Genomic DNA, 22446 nt, shown 5'->3' with positions numbered 1-22446 from the left:
AATTTGGGAGACACATCCTGCCTTTTGCAAAGAAGGAACAAAGTTTAAAATTTAGTTGAATACAGTGTAAACTTACCTGTCCTTGTAGAGGGACAGAATTCCTTTGAATGGCACTTGTCTGGGTTGAGTTTGTTTTCCTTTTTTCATGCACTGACTCCTGGCCCACTCTTACCTTGTATCTGGTCTTTCTTTAGAAATCATAATTCAACAGGGTTAACAGAGGCAAAATCAACAAGAGACAGACTATAGGGAGTTATGAATTTAGATTAAAATTCAAATTCATTTATTTTGCCACGCTTGCAAATTTTACATGTAGCTTCTTTTGAAAATTGAGTTGCTATTAGAATACATAAAGCAGCAAATGACCCTGACAGAGAGCAGGCTTAGATTGAATATTGGGAAAAAATCCTTTGCTGTGAGGGTGGTGCTGCACAGGCTGCCCCTGGATCCCTGGAAAAGCTCCAGGCCAGGTTGGATGGGGCTTGGAGCAACCTGGTCCTGTGGAAGGTGTCCCTGCCCATGGCAGGCTGTCTGGAACTGGGTGATCTTTAAGGCCTTTTCCAATCCAAAGCATTTTGTGATTAAGTAGGAAGAGGAGGAGGAAGATTTTTGAGGAGCAAAGCAGCATCAAGTCAACTTGTGTAGAGATTTAAGCTGTCAGTGTTTTGATTTTGGTGTTTCTTTCCAGGACCTTTAGGAAAGACAGTGGATTTTAAGTGATTTAACAGAGATCTACTATGACAGTTGAAAACAGAACTGTCTAAACAAAACACTGGTAAACACAAATATTCTGTTTTAAACGTGTCACTCTAAGTGCTGTTAGCCATTGCCTTGAACAATTTTCCAGAACAACCTTTTCAGCATCACAGAAGATTACAGCATGCAACCTTTTACAAAACAAGACAGTTCATTAATTAGGGCAAATTATAAGGGTCAGGAAAGTGATCTCTGGCTGTGTCAGTTGAAAAATAAATCACTGAACCTGTTTACTGCTGCAATAAGAAAGCCTGCTCTATGTTCTATCAATTATGCATTTATAGGGCAGGGGGTTGTTGGGGTTTTTGTGAATTCATTGGAACAGCAAAACCAAAGTACCACGTGGAAGTGCATTTCCTCACCACAGCTGATGAAAATCTGAGCTCTGAAGCATTTGATTCTGGTCCTCTCAAGGTTTTTATTGGCTGCAGCTGAACTGGGATTGGAGCAAGAAAATGAGATAACTGATCACTTCAGGTAATAAAAAGTATAATGCTCTGCCAAATTCTTTACCACAATGCTGTTGCCAAACCCAGTTCAGAGTATTCTATTGTTATAATGATGCCCACTTCTATTAACTGGAATGTTTCAGTCTGATCTGCCCTTAAAAGTTATATTTGAAATCTGAAAAGCATAGCAAAATTCCTTATCATTCCTCATATTATCAGCTGTGAATAAGATTAATTTATTACCTGCAGCTTAGCAACACTATTTCTAGCTTTAAATAAACCATCAAAGTAATAAAAAAAACCCAGAAACAAGCAACAAACCAAACTTTCCTATCCACAGTCTTCCTGCCAACAGAAGTTTTACTGCTGCTATCCTTGCTTGTTCCATGTGGTATAGAGAACAGGAAGGAAATTCTGGGTTTAAAAGCCATTTTCAAACACTTCCATACTGTAAACACCTTTCAATTAATTCCTGTCACTACAAATTTATCACTATCGTTTCCACAACAAAGAACTTGTACGTGTTTTCCTCTCAAAAATCTTAAGCAGATCTTCTCAAATAACCTGCTCTTTATTTAGGTATTTTTGACTATTTCCAGCCATTTCTGAACTGTATAAACAATTCCTTAATCTTATGAACATGTTTCCTTCTACTTGTCTGTCAGAACATTTTGAATGCACTTGTCACTGGCTATATTTAATTCTGACTTTGATTTCAAGTGCTGTCATATTTTGGGTGATGGGTAGCAATATTTTAAGCTCTGCTAGTCTCTATATTATTTTGTAAAACAATTTCCAGATAAATGTTTATATAAACTAAGCACGGCAAAAGAGAAAATGCTAATTTAGCCTATGATTAAAAAATGAAAAAAACCTCTGACAACCCTCTTGATTTCTTTTAAATTGAGTTGGTAACAACTCTTCTGAAAGCACCTAAAGGGGGCTTTAGAGGAAAATGGAGACAAACTTATTAGCAGGGCCTGTTGTGACAGGCTAAGTGGTAATGGTTTTAAACTGAAAGGGATTTAGACTACATAAAAGGAAAGGTTTTTTTACCAGGAGGATGGTGAAACATTGGCACAGGTTGCCCAGAGAAGTTTAGGATCCATCCCAGGTTAGATGGGGCTCCATCCATGAAGATGTTCCTGCCCATGGCAGGGGGTTGGAATTGGATTACCTTTGAAGTTCCCTTCCAACCCAAACCATTTTAGATGGTTCTTAGATGATTCCTCGTGCCACAGAGAACTTATTGGTAGAGAAAAAGGGTTATGGTTTGTTTTCTTTAACACTGGCAGTTTCTGCTCTGGACAAAATCTTCCTGCTCCACTGCTCCAGTTTAGCTGAGCATCTGAGGTTCATGAACTCTGAAGATGAACTCTTCAAGACTTAACAAAGTGTTAACCCTTCCATCTTCCATGACTTTTGTCAGGCCTCTGGTGAGCAGATTTAACACGATGGTATGACCAAAAAATACCCCTTTCCTAGGGGTAGTGAAGTAAGTGAGATCCCCCCAGTGAGGAGCAGAACAAAAGCAAGGCTGGAAGCAGGAGTTCCTCATGTAGTAATGGCAATTTCAATCTGAAGTGGAGGCACACATGATGCAGTGTGTGTGGAATTCCTCAGAGAGGCAGGAGGGCAGCTAGACAGAGCAAATATGGAGCACAGTGAATTTCATTACATTAAACCACTTTTGATTTACCCTCTGGAAAAAAATTCAGAGCTGTGTTTTTTCTTCCAACCATACAAGAGGAGCTGAGCTCCCCACAGACTACCCAAATCTCCTATATTTGAACATCCAATGAAGCTTTTGAACCAGATAACTGAACTGATATTTGAAATACAGCTGATGGGATAGATGCTTCATTCTCATTAAGTGTCTTGGGACAACAATTCCATCTTTCACTCCATTTATATAAATCAATCATGGCAAAAGAGAAAATACTAATTTAGCCTATGATTAAAAAATGAAAAAACCTCTGACAACCCTTTTGATTTCTTTTAAATGGAGTAGGTAACACTTTCTGGCATGCTATAGTTGGTAACACTAGGTGCTTTTCCATAGCACCCAGACTACTGAAGCACTGAAGCAGTAAAGGCCATCAGATGCAGGCATGCATCCCATTCTGGGAGCCCCACACTCTAAAGGGAGCAGACAGGCTTCAAAGCACCTGAAAAAATATTTCAATCTAGAAACTGGTGCAGTTAAACATAAGTTTTGAAATTTTAATTTCTGAAGCAGTGCCTACTTCATTTAAGAAACAAGAAACGCCTCTGATTGCTCAGCAGGGCTCAAGCTTCAGTTTAATTTCTCTAAAGATCAGCAAGTATTGAATACATAAACATCCAACATTTCACATTAAACACCCAGCATTGATATCATACAAAGGAAAATATCTTCTAGTAAGAGTTAAAATAAAACACTCTATTAAAAATATGAGTTTGTTCAAGATCAAAGGTTTTATTTAGGTTTTTTTGGTTTTCCTGTGTGCAATGTCATTGCACATTTCTCCCACTTACCTTATACCTGTTCTGGTCCTTACTGGATCCTTTCATAAATCATCCAGTGAAAACATAGACAGCTTTCTCAGGTCTGGGTGATTTGAGGCAACACACGTGCAGTGGTGGCACCTTGGAAGGAGTGGAAGCACATGGCCAGGAGGAGGATTGGGAAAAAGAAGGGAACAAGATCTTCTCCTCATTGCTGCAATGAGCTTTGCACCAGCTCCATCATCTTTTGTCATGTTAGAAGTCAAGCTTTCATAGACCAGCTTTAGCCCAATAAAATGAATTCCGAAGATTTTGCTTCATTTGTTTGTACACATACTCGAGTTTTCAAAGAAATGCACAGAGCAATGTAAGTGAAGAAATTCAAAGGAGAGCATTTGCTGTGAGGTTCCAAGACAGAGTGTGCTCTTTGAAAGGCAGCACTCTCTTCCCTATTCACACATATCTTAATGCCTAGCTTCATGTTTAAAGAGACCACATGCCAAATTAAATGCAGAATCTAATCTGTTAAAGCAACTGCAATTTTCTGCTTTGGTCAGAATCCCAATTACAGCAACAAACAACGCAGCCAGTGATTAATAACAAGCCTAACCAAAACTCATGTTATTACTGCCTATCTGATCTACTCACTCATTCCTGCTCATGCAGGATACCACAGGCTGGCAGCAGCCACAGCCTGCACAAAGGTGCTGCATCCAGCATGTGTAGCTGTCCAACAGTGCTCAACAGAAACATGTGCTGCAGAAATCTCATTTTGTGCACTTTTCACCATGTGTTGATACATCAGACCCAATTCAGCTTTGGCCCGAACTTCTTCAAACTTCATCTGATTAGATACATTCAAGTTGCTTGATTGTTTTATGTTTGAAACATTAGTTTTTGAAAAAGAATGTCCTCAAGTCTCCAAAACACTGTTTCCAAACAATTGTGAAGATTCATTCTCTCAGCACAAGGCTATTCATTAAATTTATTTCTAAAGCTTTTGTTGACACATGGTTAGCCACTGAAAGCTAAGCACTAAGGTGTTTGTGTATGTTAGCAAACTATTTATGATACTGTGATAGTTCTAAAATAAAATACTATTATGTGCTGAAATACAATTCTTTTTGTCCACTTGCAACAACCAAGCTGTAATCTCAGACTTGCACCATTAACTGCACGTTCTGCCCTTAACTCATTTCTTCCATCAACAACAGGTGAAGCTGCTGAGCCAGCATGTGCATCTGACTATTCTTCCATGATTCTCTTCAGTCCACCAAAAATTGCCCTAAAGCACAATAAGAATTTTGCTGCAAAGCCCAATTTACAGGTTTAGCTGAAAGCCTCTTAAAGGAAGAAAAAATATTTTGGCACAGAAACGCAACGGAAAAGCCAGAACAAGCCCAAAACCAGGCATCATCTGTTATGGAAAAGCAAAGTACAGGAGCAATGCTCTCTGTGAAAGGAGGCACTGGGGATAGAGAGACATCGGAAAAACAGCATAGAGCCAGGTTTGTTGTACCTGCAGTGAAAAGGAAGTCAAAAGCACAGGCACCTTGTGCTGCCAGCTCTGACACTCATGACACCATTAAAGCTGTACCATACCACGTTGTTCTTCTGCAGAGCCAGGTATGGAGGGGCTTGACAGCTGGCCTGCAAGCAAAGCTGAGTTAATGGAAGAAATAACAATTGATGATTTTCCAGTGCATCCACAGCAAGGAAGAAGACAAGGCTGTCAGCATGGAAAGAGATTGGAAAAGATACATGGAAATTTTTGTAAGCTAGACTACATGCATAAGTAGATGTTTATACATGTCTTATTAAATTTCTTTAGAACTTTTGCCAATTATATTGACGCTAATTGCTTTGCACCAATGAATATAATCAGTTATTGTGATGTAGTTAATGACTTAAGATCACGTTTTGTTAAGAGTATATAAGCTGGAGAACACAAATAAAAACTTTTAATCTTGGACCCTGATCACATGTGTGTGTCACGTCTGACCTAACAGTGACACCCAGTCTTGTACATCCCATCCTTCAGTGGTGCAGGTGACCCTCCTGAAGGACAGGCTGCCATCCAGAGGGACCTGGACAAGCTCAAGAGGTGGCCCATGGAATTCTCCTGTGCTTTAACAAGGCCAAGGCTGGTGCTGCACCTGGGCCAGGGCAGCCCCTGGTACCAGTCCAGGCTGGGGATGAGCAGATCCAGAGCAGCCCTGGCGAGAAGGACTTGGGGTGCAGGTGGGTGAGAGGCTGGACAGGGGCCAGCAGTGCAGCTGGAGCCCAGAAAGCCAATGCCAGCCTGGGCTGCACCCAGAGCAGCCTGAGAGCAGCTGGGGAGGGGATCCTGCCCCTCTGCTCTGCTCAGGGTATCCCACCTGGAGCTCTGCACCCAGCACAGCAAGGACAGGGAGCTGCTGCAGTGAGCCCACCAGGATCAGAGGGGATCCTGCCCCTCTGCTCAGATCCCACCTGGAGCTCTGCACCCAGCACAGCAAGGACAGGGAGCTGCTGCAGTGAGCCCACCAGGATCAGAGGGGATCCTGCCCCTCTGCTCTGCTCAGGGTATCCCACCTGGAGCTCTGCACCCAGCACAGCAAGGACAGGGAGCTGCTGCAGTGAGCCCACCAGGATCAGAGGGGATCCTGCCCCTCTGCTCTGCTCTGAGTGATCCCACCTGGAGCTCTGCACCCAGCACAGCAAGGACAGGGAGCTGCTGCAGTGAGCCCACCAGGATCAGAGGGGATCCTGCCCCTCTGCTCTGCTCTGAGTGATCCCACCTGGAGCTCTGCACCCAGCACAGCAAGGACAGGGAGCTGCTGCAGTGAGCCCACCAGGCTTAGAGGGGATCCTGCCCCTCTGCTCAGATCCCACCTGGAGCTCTGCACCCAGCACAGCAAGGACAGGGAGCTGCTGCAATGAGCCCAGAGCACAGCACCAGGATTACAGGGATGGAGCACCTCTCACAGCAGGACAGGCTGAGGGAATTGGGGTTGCTCAGCCTGGAGAGGAGAAGGCTTTGGGGTGACCCAGCTGCGGCCCTCCAGTGCCTGAAAGGAGCCTGCCACAGCAGTGGAGAGGGACTTTTACAAGGGCATGCAGTGACAGAACAAGGGGGAGCTTTACAATGAAAAAGAGCAGCTTTGTACCAATTTAGGGGGAGATTCCTTGCTGTGTGAGTGGGGAGGCCCTGGCACAGGCTGCCCAGAGAAGCTGTGGCTGCCCCATCCCTGGAAGTGTTTAAAGCCAGGTTGGATGGAGCTCTGAGCAGCCTGGGATAGCAGAATGAGCCCCTGCCCATGATCTTCAAGGTCCCTTCTATCCCAGGCCATTCTATGATTCTATGTTATACAATATAAAAAACAATCACACTCAAACACTGGCTTACATTTCTTCTGATAACATATGTAATAACTCTAGCACACTGTGCAACAAAGAAGCTAATAAATAAATATAACAGTTACAAATAAATACATTGATGCCAATCGTGAACTGGAGCATGATTTTTGGCCCTTGGTCTGTGATTGCTATATTGCTTTAATTATGATAAAATCACAGAAAACTGCCAACTATTCCTTAGCTTGATCCTGCATTTCATTTGGTATATGTTCACTCTAAACATGTAAGCAGACCTCAAAAAGCAATATTGCCATTCAGCCTTGTGCAACAGGGAATGATTTAAAGAGAAGCAGGAAATTTTCCTTAAGGGGCAGTGTGTGTGAGCTCACACAGCTCTCCAACAGAGCTGGCTTGATTCTGGCTGAAGTGTCACACTGGCAGAGGAGCCCAGCACTGTCTGCAGAGTGCCCTCCTGGACTCCAGAGATTCCCATGTGGAATACACCACCAGCCAAGACAACATCTCAGCACGAGATTTAAAACTCCCCTGTCATCTCCTCCTGGCTGCTCACTACAGCTGAGCCAGCTGACTCAGCTCAGCAACATTACAGAAAAATCACCTCTGGCAGAAAAAGGTAAAGGTGAAAAAGGGAAGCCAGTGGAGTGAATTCATGACTCACCCTGTGGCCAGAGCCCATCACTAGAAGTGAGAGGGTGAAGAAGGGAAGCAGGGACAGTCAGGGCTTTCTTCTTTGAGTTGTCAGCAAGCAGCTGAGGCAGCCCAGCCCTGCTGCCACGCCACATCTGGAGGCAGCAGCACATGGAGATCATTCCTCAGACCTTAAGCAGATGATTCCCATTAAAGTGTAACCTTAAGTACTTATATCTGTCTCCTAGCTATCAAATGATATTTTTGATTCTATAAAGGATTTATTTTTTCCAAGTGGAGAGTCATTGTTTAGGGAAAGAAATGAGAAACAAAAAAAAAACAGTAGTGCTCCAGGCTGGTACACTGCACAGATTGTGTTACAGTGCTTCAACTTAAGATTTTGGTCTTAGGTAGAGAGAAAAATTGTATTATGTTTCAGCAAGATATTTTTATTATATTAAATTCTTGACTTCAGAGAGAAGCACATACAATATCACTACTGGCCACAGGCACTAAGTTATGCACTACAGTTCAGAAGGCATTTTAGCCCACTAAAGCTCAGTTCCTAAACAGTAAGTAACAGCTGCATTTGAAACAAAACCATTCCTTATTAAGACAAGATTCCAAGTTTCAGAATCATCAACACACCTAACATGACTATTAAATACAAATTTTAATATGTACACTTTAATCCTAACATTAAAAAAAAGTTTAATTAACATGATTTATCAATGGACTTTCTCTATCCCTGAACAGATCCTTCAGAAAAGCTGCTTGTAAGTTTCCTGGGTACCAGGATCCTGTAAAAGCACTTACTCTCAACATACTCTTTTGTCGTCTTAGAGAAAAGTGTTACAAAATACCATTTGTTACAAAAAGATAAAATGCACAAGCTTGGAGGAAGATTTCCTAGACAGAGGACAGCAACGAGCAGCAGGGGTCAGTTTAATGAGAAAGCTGCGGAAGTCTCCCTGCCTGATCTCAGGACAAGATTGACCTCATACACAGGAAAAGCAAATCACTGGATAAACTGACTTTATCTGATGGTTGTGGACATCAGTGATTAAGCTTTTAGTCTACTCCACCTTTATTAAAACCATGTGAAAGAAATTAAACTTAACAACAGCTGTCACAAATTCTGTTTCACTCAACTTCACTATTTGAATGCCAGCAAAAAGGATCTACTCCAGCAATGCTCAGGGAAGCACAGTGTCTGTGGTTCATTTAGTGGTATGAAGGCACTGTCTGTGTTTCCCTGCCTGCAAATCTGGACGGGTTCTTGTTTGTGATTTCTCGTGTAACATGATTTTACAGCCATGTACCCACCCCCACATTCACTTTAGAGCAGTTCTGTAATGGAAATAAACAACATAATGGCATTCTTTACAGTTCATGCTGCCATTACTTGAAGAAAACACCTAACAAGACACTAGCAGTTTTACAATTTATTAACACATCCTTCCAAGTGTAGGACAAGAAACTCCACAGCAACATGTTCACTCTAGAAAACCAGACACTACAAGTAGATGGAAAAGGCACTTCCTATCAGTTCCATGTATCACCCTGCTCTCAGCCCCACTTGAGGGAAGCAATGTGCTCCAAGCGTAATAATATAATGGCAATTAGTGGAGATCCTGCAGGGAAATAAAAAACTGTGGGTCCTTCCCCACTGGAAATGGCACTTTCAGCAGCATCAGCAGCGCAAACGCTGCACTATTAGCATACAACTGGAGTCATTTTCTGCCATCAGGCCTCGTTCATATGTAAAACAGCAACCCTCCCGTTTCCCGGGGAGAGAAAGTCTCCCACCCCCCTCACGGCTCCTCCAGCTGCAAGCAACACAGGTGCTAACTTATGCAAACACGAGGAAAACTCACTCTGCTGGTTTCTGGCTTTGGGGAGCTGCTGCTTCTCCCTCCAGCCTCTGCCCTGGCCTCTGGGTGACTTCGCTCCTCTCCTCAGTGCTGATGACTTTCACACTTACCTTTCTTTCCCTCCCCATCCATGGCTGCATTTCTTCCTGCTGCTTCTTGAAATTAGGCATGAGAAAAGCAGAACCTCAGCTTTTCCTCCTAAAGTCTCATGCTTTTCTTCTTTCTCATTTAATACTGATCACTCCATCTTTCCATTCCAATGTTGAGGTTTTTTGCAGCTTTTGTTTTTTAACATCTAATCTGATTGGCTGTAGCCAAGTTTCTAAATGCATTTCACTACAGAATTCGTTTCAGTCTGTGGTTCAGAATTGCCTGGAGTGCTACAAACTGAATCTTCAAAAGACTTACTCGCTCATTAGCATACACCTTCCTCTTCTGAGCAGTGCCTTCAGGTGCAGTCACCCTCTTTCCAAGAGCATGTTCCTCATCTTTACCTCTGAGGCACATTCCTCCTGCTCATCTCGGCCTGCCTATCTTCAATCTGCAGGGAAAGCAAGACACCGCAGTTCACTCATCATCCTGATGTCTCCTTCGCTGCTACCCTGCTCTGTGCAGATGGTGCCCATCTCCCTTATTCTTTGTTTTAACAAGCATTCAGCAAAAGACACAGGAATTTACCATCTACAAACCAGGTGGCTTAGGCTGCTCTAAATAAAAACAAACTGCTTTAGCCAGTCCTAGCTAAAGTAGGAAGTTTTACCATTTAAATTTAGACGAAATAAAAATAAAGAATAGATATTCTCTCTCTTCTCTTGCTAGCTGGTTTTTGGCATACATGAGAAAGCTGGAAAGAGATTTGTCACAAGGGCATATGGTAATGGACAAGGGGCAGTATGCAAGGGGCAATATACAAGGGGTAACTGACAAGGGGCAATTGACAAGGGGTAACTGACAAGGGGCAATTGACAAGGGGAAATATACAAGGGGCAACTGACAACGGGTAATTGACATCGGGCAACGGCTTTAAACTGGAAGGAGGTTTAGATGAGATATTAAGATGAGATTATTTACTGTGAGGAGGGTGAGACACTGGAACACCCAGAGAAATTGTGGCTGCTCCATCCCTGGAAGTGTTCAAGGCCAGGCTGGATGGGGCCTTGAGCAACCTGATCTAGTGGAAGGTGCCCATGCCCATGGCAGGGGGGATCGGACTGGATGATCTTCGAGGTTCCTTCCAGTCCAAAGCACTCCGCGATGCCATCATACGATTCCACTCAGGCCTGCGGTGACTTCTCGATGGGGAATGCCCGGGTCTTTGGGACGCTCTGACATACAGACACATAAAGAGGCGGTGGCTCGGCGCTCCCCGCCGCGGGGGGAGGCGGCCGGGCGCGGGGAGCGGCGTCAGCGCCCGGAGCCGGTGCCAGGGCGGGCGGGCGGCCCCACAAAGCGCCCTACAATGGGGCGGCTGCCGGGCTCCATCTTGGCGGCGGCGGCGGCCCCGGAGCCCGCGGCTGGCGGCGCTTCCCCTCCGCGGGAACAACATGGCCCCGCCCCGGTTCCTCCAACAAAGCGCCAGCGCTTCGCTCCACCGAGGAACCGGCCTCCCCCGTACCCGACACCGCCACCCCGCCCGTCCCCGCCTTCAGTCCCCCCACCCCGCCCCGGTGGCGGCTACCGCCCCCCGCCACGCTCCGCTCCCGCCGCCGCGCTTCCCCCTCGGGCCGCGGCCGCCCGTCCGCGAGTCACAGACCTCCTTCCTCCTCCTCTTCCTCCTCCCGCTGCTCCCGCTCCCCCCGCCGGCGCTGCTGGCGGCGGCCCCGGCGGCCCCTCCGCCGCGGCCTCCCTGCCCCCGGCCACGGAGCCCGTGAGCCCCAGTGCGCTGGCGGGGGAGGAGCATCCTGGGAACGCGCAGCCCGACATGGGTCCGGCGGCCGCGCAGCCCCCGCCGCCGCCCGCAGCTCCGCCCGCCGCCCGCCGCTGAGCGGGAGCGGAGCGCAGGGGGCCGCACGGGGCCGCGGCGCTGCCCGCCCCGGATGAGGCGCCGCTCCCCCCCCGCCCCGCTCGGTCCCCGCCGCCCTCAAAAGCGCAGGGCCCCCGCGGAGCCCCTGCGGCCCCGATGATGGACAGGAACTACCCCGCGACCCCCGGCTTCGCCGAGCCCCTGGCCCCGGGCACCGCGCCGCCCGCCGCCTCCTGGGCCTACGAGCGCGGCGCCGGCAGCCTCAAGCCCAGGTGAGGAGGGTCCGCAGGCACGAAAGGCCGGGGGCCGCGCCGGGGCCTGGCCGAGGGCGGCCGAGGGGGCCCCGGCGGCGGGGCAGGGCAGGGCGGGGGGCGAGCGGGGCCCGGCGGCCCCGGGGAGGCCGGGCCGGGCGGGGCGGCAGAGGCCGCGTCCCGGCGGGCGGGCGGGGGGCGGCGGCGGCGGCGCGGGCTCCCTGCTGTCCCCGGCGGCCCGCGGCGCTGGCGGCGGGGCGGGCGGTCTCTCCGCCCCGGAGGCTCGCGTCGGGCTGCGGCGCGGGTTCAAGAGTTCACGCGTCCCTGGCCGGCTCCCGGAGCGAAGCGGGGCCGCGGGCACCGGCGCTGCCCGGCCGAACAATGCTGCCCGCCGGGGCACCGGGCCGGCCGCGCCGCGCCGGCATCCCCCGCGCCCGTCCTTCCTCCGCCGGTGTGCGCTCCGCGGAGCCCGGCGAAGCTCTTCGCTCTAAAGCGCTGCTCCGGGGCGTGCGGAGCCTCCTCCTCTCAGCCAAAACTTGTCTGGAGCGATTCAGTCCCGCGGAGAGTTCTGCAAAGTTCCGGGAAGTGCGGGGAAAACACGGGATATCTTATTGGCTTCGGGTTGCTTTTTGATTGTGTAACTCTGCCAACTAAAAGGAGTATTCTCTAGGCGATGAGATTTTCGTTATCGCCTGCCTTTTATGTCTCTCGCTTGATTTATCTGCAGTTCCCATCTCGACGGCGTTTAAAGGTAAAAGAGAATCTCGGGCTAAAAATATCCCGTCAGAATAGGTGCGCTGATAGATGACTTTGCACTTGGTTCTGAAAGTGGTCAGACGTGTCTGATAAGATTAATAGATTATCAGGTCAGAAGGACTGTTGCAATCATCTAGTCTGACCTCTTCATAATGCAGGCCATAGAACTTTTCTTTTCCCCCCTCAACCTGTGTTTGAAAATAGAGTTTACATTTTAGAAGGTGTAGTTAAAAATTTCCCATGAGCCAAAATTCAGCGCAGTTCTTGGTAAAGTATACAAGTGACTGATTTATATTGTATTTTTGATATGAAGAGGGCTGTCTTTAGTTTCTGGCCACTGAGTCTTGTTTATAGCCTCATCAACGCTGAAAATATGTTGAGTATGAATTCTTATGAATTCTAATTGATTTCTTGCTTTACTTATTTTTCTTAATAAAAATAACATAATCTTTTGAAGTTTATTGCCAGAGATTTTTTTTTCTTTTTTTCTCTTTACTTTAGTTACTCTCCCAGATTTCTTTCAGATTTCCTCCAAGTTGTCAATTTCCCTTCCTGAGTTGTGCACATTGCATTTGAGATGCAGTGAGAAGATCTCAGGAGCTCCCTGGGAAGTGAGTGAGGCTGTACATTCCCTGTTTCACAGAGAATTGCAGCTTTTTGGCCAAACCCTTGCCCCATCAAGCTCTTTAGCTGGTTTCTCTGAGGAGCTGCCTGCATGGCAAAGTAAGGTCTCCATATAATTCTTCCCAATTTTTCTTCCTGACCGCTGAAGTGCTTTTGGTGGTGTTGCTATGTTGATTTCAGTGGAAGTCAGTGACCTGTCCTTTCTGTATTGCTTTTGCCAGCTCCCATCACCTCTTGAGGGTCATGCCAGCTGTTTGGAGGCGATTTGGATTTCCCAGGTCATTTAAGAATAGGTAGTGCAGAAGCAGAACTTGGATTTTACAGGATTTTCTTTTTTAATATTTAAAATAATCCCCTGGTTTTACAACACATCTTGCAATTTTTTTTAATCGCTACTGTATTAATGCAGTCTTAAATGTACATTTTGGGAATTCTTTAGAAGCAATGGCATGGAGAAAAATCCCAAGACAAGTACCATGCAGAAGCTCATTAGATCACTGCTTGCTGCCTATACCAATCAAATTAGTATTATTGCATCCCTGTATGATATGGCAATATTTATACTATGCTTCAGGAAACAGTGTGGAAAAAACTTTGTTTTAGTTTGTTGAAATTTCATCTCCAGGTTCTATACATGGTGACAAATGATGCATTTAAAAATTGTTGGCTGAAACATTTAAACTTTTTTCTCTAACTGTACCAAGAACAGGGAAAATACTGAATAATGAATCATATTTTGTGCTTGAAATTCTCCTGAACTAGCTTCTTTGGGTTCATGTAATTTTAACAAGAATTACCATAGCCTGTCTTTGGCCAGATTTAAAGATTTGAACCATGTTGGACACAGAGATGAGTAGAGTCTGGGCTTTAGGTGCTTGTGGATTCCCCTGCTGCTGATAGCACTTGTCTTTGTATGGATGGAGTTGCTGAGGAATGGGGATGGAAGAGTCATTCCTGTCACTGCCAAGGCTTGCAGCAGCCTGGAAGGAAATTGTGGAGGTATATGGAATATGCTGTCCATGCCCTCGACTTGTGTTACAGATCACATCACGTTTTTCACAGTGGTGTTTCTGATTGTGGCTGACAGGTAGTCATCTTAACAGCTGAAGCTGCATAAGCCTGATGTTAAATTAAAAAATGTGTGTCATGTTCATCTGGTACTTGCTTGAAAAGAATTCAGCCTTTAGGTGATACAGATGACAATATTTCATTCAAATCTCATAGTTATGCTCTTGCAGGCTGTGTCGTGGCAGGTTTTGTTCCCTTTGTGTGGAGAGCCATGTTCACGGTCTCAGCTCATCAAAATGATTTCTCCTCCCTACAAGCATTGCTCCTGTCTTCCTGTGCTTCACTTCAGCCATCTGGTTTTTATCCTGCTTCTTATTTCTTGCAGGCACTGTTTTGTCTGTGCAATGCCTCTATTCTTATCGACTCAAAGGAAATGTGTGGTGAAGTGTTGCAAAGACATTTCTACCGGGCCTGCTGTGACATAACTCTTGCCATGGAATAGGAGATGGTGGATTGGGATGGAAGCTGATGGAAATCACTGGGATCCCTCTGGTACCTGAGCAGGGACACACTGGGATACTGCAGCCTGGTAGGAGGGGCTGAGGGGATGCTCCTGACCCCCAGACCCCTTACACAGCCTGTCAGCATCAGAAGGAATTGCTGGTGGCTCTAGGAGTGCACTGCCACTTTTGGCCCTTTACTATAGTGTCAGAAAACCCCACCTGTGTGCTTAAACCCTCTTCTGGCCAAAAGCTCTTGATCAGCAGATAAGGTGTGCCATGCTTACTTGCTGCTTGCTCAGGAATTGTTGAGTGTTCAGAAACCAGCTGATGTGTAATAGTGTGAGAAACTGTTGTAATTGCTTGGAAAGAGATGTGGAGACACCTGATAATGGATGAGGTTTCTGGTTGAGTTTCTCTGACTTGGGGGTACTCATTTAAAAAAAGATTTTTACTAGTGGAAAGATCTCACTGTTCTTATTCTGTTTTTACCACAGCTCCAAGACTCAAATCTGCTACATGTGATTAAAAGTCAGTCACGATTATTTTGCTGTTGATTTAAATTTTATGGTGATTGCCATGGTCTCTGATGTTCCTTTATGTCTCTATCCATCTCTGTGCTACCCAAGCATATGGGATTTTATGTCATTTAATTCAATATGGTTCTTTACAACAGATAGCACTGGCATTTTTAGTGTGGCCTGTAACAGCTAATCTAAGATAAAGAGTTAGTTCCTGTGATAGTTCATTTGCAAACCTACATAAATGGGAGGCTTACACTTTTATGATAAATGGTTATGATGGGTTTTTAAACTCATTTTTGCATAGCTGTCAAACTAATGCTTATTGTAACAGCTGTGTGATAATTGTGTTTTAGTTAAGGCTCAATTTTAAATTCTAATGGGTTTTTGCATAGCTATAGGAACTCTGTAAGTGCAGAGTATTTTAGAAAAGATGAGAACACTATTCTTTCATCAAATGAAATTGTTCTGAAAGGTGAAACCAATGTTTGTTGTTAAATACATTCTACAGAAAGTTCCCTATGGCGTAGTATTTCAAGTGTGTGCTCATAATCTGGGAATATACTTAGAAATTTTGTATTAAAAGGCACAGAAACATTAAATAAATTTTAAAAACATATAAAAAGGTAGGTGACTTTTAAAATCTTACCAAATTTTCCAAATCTTACCAAAAATCTTACCAAATATCTGAAACATTTATACATGCAAAATAAACACAGGTAGTCCGTGGCATAGTGCAGATACCTTACAGGGACTTGCTGGCTTTTGTTTGGCTTCCTTTCTTTTTTGTTTTTTTCACTTGCATTCAGCACACACTGAAATCACAGCTGTGGGAAGGTCAAAGATTGGCTGAACAGAAGCTGAATGCATTCTTGCTCTGTGTCCCACAGCTTTTCCCTGGTGCAGATGTGTGGTCATCTTGCAAAATCTTGCCTGAAGTTTCAAAATGAGCCAGCCAGGCTTGTTTGGCTTTAGATGCTGCTTACCTGTGTGAGATTTAATGCCAGCTTTACGTGGAAGAGTTCAAGCAGTGTGTGTCATTCTGCTGCAGTGGGAAATGGTGATAAAGAACTATCTGCAGAAGGAGTGAGCTGAGACTGAGTGTGAGAAGGCTGAACTGGCTGCTCAGGCTCACTGCTGCTGGAGGGGGCTCCCTTCCTCTTCCCTTGTCTTTGTTTGGTGTTTGTGCACAGGGAGCTGGTCCTGTTTGTCAATCCATGAGAAAACCCTCCTGGCTGAAACAGTGAATGGCTTGAGCTGGATATCTGCGCTGAGGGCTGGGAGCCAGAGGTGGCACCTGGGGACAAGCAGGGAGCAGAGCTGTGTGGCCTTGGCAGGGATTCTTGCCAGTGGTTCTGGACAGGGTTTGGATGGGCTCAGTCTTGCCGTGTCACTGTCTTTGATGAACATCCCACAGAAATTGTGCTGCCTGCTTCCCTGGCAGGAAGGAGCGCTCGGTGTCTGTCAGCTGGGTGCCACATCTGTCCTCAGATCACCTACAGTGACATTTCAGATGGGAGCCCTTTCCCATGGAGCCACATCCTCCACACAGGGTACAGAATACATTGTTCTGCAAGAAGGCGACTTGTATCCCACCACCTATGCAAAAACTGTTTCAGTCCCATGTGTGTATTTTGCCTTTCATCCTGTTAACTTTAATCATAGGTGTGTTTACCTTACCCCAACAGAGAGCAACCTTTTCACCTTGTTTCTTCTGCACTTTTGCCCACCTTTTATTTTTTTCTTGGAGTTGCTGCTGATTCTGGCATAAAGCTGTCATAGGAAGGAGGCTGTTTTTAGAAAAATCCTTGTTCCTGTCAGGAAAAAAGCACCTATGCCTGAACTATAGTAATTCTAAACAATACTTGGGCTCTTATAGAATGGGTGTATTTTGCATGGATATCTTTGTTATATTTTGTCAAAGCTTTCACAAATTTGCATGTCAAGAAGGTGCTTTGCATGGGGAGTGCCTATTCCATACATTAAACAAACAAAGAAAAGACAAACCAAAACAAAAACCAGTCAAAAGGCAGTACATTAATAGTCTCACTTCAGACTTTCCTTAGCAGCCTTAACTGTGACAAAAATAACTTTGAGCAGCATGCAGAGTTCAGCCTTTCCAGCACAGCATTTCTTGCTGTACCGTGCAAGTGGCAGAGAAAAGAAAATTCTTTGAATTTTTAAGCAAGGAGAAATACTTTCTGAGAGGACAGAGTGCATGGTTATTGAGTACTAGATTTATTTGTCTCACTGGGCCGATTTCATAGGTTTTAGGTTTACTTCTGCTTGCTATTCTGTCATTGTTACATGACTTCTTTTGTTTCATTGCCCTGGACAGACCTGGGGCTAAGTGGACACTTAAATTCTTTAGAGCCTCCTCAGCACCTCTCTGATGATGCTACAAAATGAGGCAGGGAGCTCTTATTCCTGGATTTCTGCACACTTGAAAGTTTCTTATTCCAAAACAATTCAGCAAGAACCTACATCTGTTTAGACAAGCTTTTACTTTCCCATATTGCTTTTCTTGTTTTTCATCTTCCTTCTACATGCCTACCTGTGTTGCTTGCTTAGTACTTGGAAAAGTGCATCCAATTATGCTCAGCAGGAAGAAGGCACCCTTAGGCATCCTTATCTTGGAGTAATAGTGTTTACACAGCAGGATACTGAGGAGCATTTATTCCTTAATAATCCTGCAGGAGTTCTACTTGGGGCAGTCACACAGCTAGATTTCATTGGAGAGATCCCTCCTTTTTCAGCTGGAGAAGAGTTGGAGGGCTCCAGTCCTTCATGTAGCATTCCAGATGTCTGGCAAGCTGTTCTGAGAGCTTTTGGTCACCCAGAACGTGCCAGACAAAGGGTCAGAGCCTGGGCCAGGCTGAGTGTGCCAGGCTGTGCTGCACCTTCCATGCTGCCCTTTTTCCTGCCCAGGAAATCCCTGTCAGAAATATGGCAGCTTGGTGTTTCACACCACATCCTGTTTACTTTCTCTGGTCTTCGTGTCAAAAATTCCAGTGCTAGACAGTGAATAATCCTTCAATCCCCATGCTCGGCCCATTTCAGGATGTTCTGCTGAGTCTGCCAAGAACAGGATTTCCAATAAGTTTTTCTTGAATCTGAACATTTGCTCATTTGCTGTGCAAAGAGTGATTGTAGAAAGCCAACTCCTCCCTGCTCTGAACACAGCCATGTGCAACCCACCTTCAGCTGCTGGCACTGGTGAGCTGGAGTTTGCTGATAGTCAGCACCACTGGAAAGAGATAGGATTTTCATCTTTTCCCCTTTAAAAAACTACCTTTTGTTATTGTTTTTAAGTTTTTTCACCAATTAAAGGATATTTTTTTAGTTCATGTGTGTATGCTGTTTTGATCTGGATTAATACTTGGTTTTGTTTAGACATGATCATCATGAAAGCTCAAATCACTATCAAGGACATATTAAATGCATTTGCTTAATATAGTGTAATTTTTCCTATCTCAAAGTAAATGCCATATGGCTGTAACTGTCTTTCTACAGTTTGGAACAATGGTTGAAGCATTCACAAGCAACTGGGTTCATCTGGTATTTTCAGCTAAATAGTGACTTGTGGCAAATGAAATGATAGCCAGGGTCCCCTTTGTAAGGTTAAAAATGTAGATTTAAATGTAGATTTAAGGTTAAATGTAGATTTAAATGTAGGATGAGGCGAGCGCTTGTGAAGAGGTATAAGAGCTAAATTCAAGAGCTATGCTAATTTTCCTTATAAACTTGGTTAATAACACCCTGTGGCGCTTCCTTTAACGTAAAGGACTCTTTGCTGCTGTGTTTTATGATGAACTGTGTTGTTAACATGTTAGATCTTTCCTGGGCACACCTCCTAAATTGGGATGGAAGTGGTGTTAGTCATAGGGAAACTTCTTGTTATGAGTCTGAAGGAGCTCATGTGAGCTGCTTAGCCCTTGTGGTGTGTTGTGGGATGTGGAAAAAACACTGTGCTGGCCACGTGGATGTGCTGGGAGGCTTGGAGCCCATCTGATGGCCCTGGATTTTTGGCTGTAGGTGGCAGGATGCGTGATCTCAGCTGTGGTCACTGAGCAGCTGCCCCGTTCTGTGCCTGTGGGCCATGAGCCCACTGCTCTTCTCAGGGGTGCATTTGAACGTCACCAAACCTGGAGAAACTGCCTTATTTCAGTACTGGGGACTCAGTGGTGAGGGCTGTAAATCAGAGTGGTTGTTCCTTGTGCCTGGCTTTCCCTGGACTGAAGCACAAGGTATTCCATGGGTGGTGGAACTGCAAAGTGCCTCAAGGTTTGGTGATGAAGGGAACCCACTGACAGCATAAGATGGCTCTGTCAGTGTACAGCACACATGTATCTGCACTTCTTACCTATTTTTGTGACAAAAAGCTCAGCTTCAGCATCATCCTTTCCATAGAAATGGGAAATGAAGGGCTTAGTAAGAAATGGGGTATCAAGTATTCCTGTAGTACCCTAAAGGTAAGACTCAAGCTGGCCACAAAATGCAATGCTGTGATAACTGGGAGGATGAGGGTTGAAAAGCATTTCAATAGGTAAAATGAGTTGTGATTTTATTAAGGCTCTGATGTGGCTAACCCACATCTTGAGCTAATGCTCTGCTGATTTTTATATATTGAAATAAGATTTTGTTATGAAAAGTAATGGAATCTTTTTGTGTGTATCTCAGCTGTAATAGAGGATTATGCTGTGTGTTCAACCACTGGTACTGGAATGATCTAGAGAAGAGTTTTGAATATGCCCCAAGTACACTTTTGGCAACAGAATAGCATCACATATCAGAGTAAAAGTGTTAGATTTCCATTTACTGTCTGTTACACAAATCTCTTGAAATTGTAAGTAAAACTCTAGGAGAGAAGTTGTTTTTAAATTTCATTTTTAAAATCACAGCTATTCTCTTTATGCTGGGTAAAGCAAAAGTTCTTTCGCAGAAGGAAGGTAAGAGAAGATAAGTAAATGTAATGACAAAATAATCCAGTGTCTCAAAAGGCAAGAAAATAAGATTGCAGATCTTAGAGTGGTGGAAGCTAACAGACCATAATGGGACTCCTGCTTCTGCAGGCACTGATTGAGTAGAAGCTGTCAGGGAAGATGTATGAATCCCCAAAGCACTGCTTGGCAAACAAATGTCTTAAAATTATTTCTGACACTGCATTATAATGCAAATTGGGAGGAATGTGTTACAGTGTCTGTTTAAATGATACTGTCTTAATAAGGGCATCAAAGTTAGTCTTGAATATTCAGAGCAGGAAAGCACTGAAAGCTCCTTTCCAGACCTTGAAATCTTCAAACATGCATCAGGAGCTTTAGACTGACATTGTAGAGTAGTTTAATTTTAATTTCTGTTTTGGTTAAGTTACAAAGTTGGTTTTTTTTGTCAAAGCCAAGAGAAGCGGTTCCAAATTTACCAGTTCTGATTTAAAAAAATAAATTATTTTGTTATAAATATTGCATTTCAGCCATAAATAACCTCATAAAGAAAGCTGGTTTAGGTTGCATGCATTAAAAAATGACATAAAGTAGTTTGTCCAGTCACTTAGTAGTAACTGGGGAGTTGAAGTTTATAAATAGCTTGTTTTTATCTGAATATTAGTTTTCACATACATGTTTTCAAGACAGAGTTTAACTGATTTTTTTTTTTTAAACAGAATTATATTGTCTTTGTTGTTAAGAACTCTGCAGGTTACTTAATCAGACAAGCCAGCACTTGCACTCAGGTATTGAAGTCCCAGTAAGACTATTTTGGCTTTCCTGTATTTCATTTTTAAAAGGATCAAGCATAAGGAGTTCAGAGACATTAACATGGGAATAAAAGGGAGATGGCCCTTTTGTGCCATAAAATCTCTTTATTTCCTAAAGAGGTGATAAATATTCAGGTAAAGAATCACAGGAACAGTGTGAAGTTTGCTTATTGGGGCAGCTCCCTGCATGTAATTTTCTACCTCAAAATCTATTTCTTAGAAGCTCCTTATCTCTGCTCCTAGAAAGCGAGGAAGTAATGAGAGTTTCCTCTCCCAAGTACCTCCAGGCAATCCTTGGCCCACATTGTGGCAGTCTCAGCCACGCTCTTGGTGGCTCTGCCTTTGAGTTGAAGGGGAAAATTAACATTATAGCTTCATTTTTAATGAAAGAGTGGAGGGGGATTGCCTTTGGTGTGGTAGGATGGGATATATTCTGTACTGGGTATGTAAGGTGTAATTGCATTAAAAGGGAGAATGTGCCATAACCAACAGGCACTGGAGCTTGTCAGTAAAATGCTGCTCCTCTGTGCTTTACTGACTTCCCTCAGTGCTGCAGTCTCATTCTGTATTTCCCATCTTTACAAATGTATCAACCTTTTGATACTTTGAAGAATAATGTTAATAATACTTAAAAATATCAGTATCTATTTTTTCTTGCTATAATAGAAGAACAGGCCAGGCAAATGCTCAAGATGTATACTGTTCTTAAAAGAATGCATTATGTACCTTGAGGTCTTAGTTTGAGATGATTTTCTTTTGATTTTTAAGCAGTGGACTTTATTTTTCAAGTAGCAATTTTTGTTTTCTTTTGTTTCTTGTACTGTGGGGCAAACATCTCTGTGTGCAGACAATCTCTGTGTTTTTAAATACAGTTACAAAATAATTCCACTCCTTTTCCTTCTCCCCCCTCTTCACTCTCAGATCTAGGTTTAAAGGCACAAAACTGATTTCTGGGCTGAACAGATGAATGGGGGTCAATTCAGCATCACAGAGTCACCTCAGGACACCTGGACACTGATCTGGATTGTTAAATATTCTTTCTCTTTTTGCTAATATGATGTTAAGGTTTGTCTTGTGTAATCTAAAGAGAGGATCAAGGGAATTAGATGCAGGGAGTAGGCTGGTTTCCTATTTTTCTTGAACCTGCCAACATTTTCAGGCTTCAGCCCAAATTTGTGTTTGCACTGTCTTCCCCCTCCCTCCAGTATGTCTGTGGCTGGGAAATAGAAGTGAAAAATCACATATTGTATACATTTAAGAAATATTTTGCACTGAAATGGGTTTCTGGGCTGAGAAGGCATTTGTTTTCCATTGGAATTAATTATTGAGACAGTCTCCATTTCTGTTTTCTGTTGTTTTTAAGGGCTTTCTGTGCTTTTAAACTTCCATAAGTGTGTTGGACAGGAGTGACTTGCTGTTACTAATGGTATTGAACTTTCTTCCTGGGCAACTCCCTCCTCTGCTTCTTAGGGTCATGGCTTTTTTAAAATACGAGATTAAACCTATTTCTGGATTGAA

At 44.3% G+C, this 22446-nt stretch overlaps 1 protein-coding gene and 1 long non-coding RNA gene across 2 annotated transcripts in view; one reads left to right on the top strand and one right to left on the bottom strand.

Annotated features, from left to right (window-relative positions):
• Positions 1-1652: 1652 nt before the first annotated feature.
• On the bottom strand, positions 1653-10467 carry LOC128941722 (uncharacterized). The gene is made up of 3 exons (XR_008483577.1): positions 9962-10467; positions 7711-7870; positions 1653-5342 (listed from the first exon to the last, which is right to left on the bottom strand). It is a non-coding gene; the product is annotated as an uncharacterized LOC128941722 (long non-coding RNA).
• A 1190-nt stretch (positions 10468-11657) lies between these two features.
• QSER1 (glutamine and serine rich 1) overlaps positions 11658-22446 on the top strand; it is a 44123-nt gene continuing 33334 nt past the window's right edge. Inside the window, exon 1 of the mRNA XM_054283682.1 lies at positions 11658-11788. Within this exon, the coding sequence (XP_054139657.1) occupies positions 11673-11788 (116 nt within the window). The 5' untranslated portion in view covers positions 11658-11672. The remainder of the gene's footprint in view (positions 11789-22446) is intronic.

This window comes from Melozone crissalis, unplaced genomic scaffold (genome assembly GCF_028551555.1).
Source record: "Melozone crissalis strain CALT ecotype California unplaced genomic scaffold, PUWL_Pcris_2 ptg000038l_1, whole genome shotgun sequence".
NCBI lineage: Eukaryota > Metazoa > Chordata > Aves > Passeriformes > Passerellidae > Melozone > Melozone crissalis.
The sequence above is the reverse complement of the archived record's forward strand: the minus strand, read 5'-3'. Positions and strand labels throughout refer to the sequence as shown.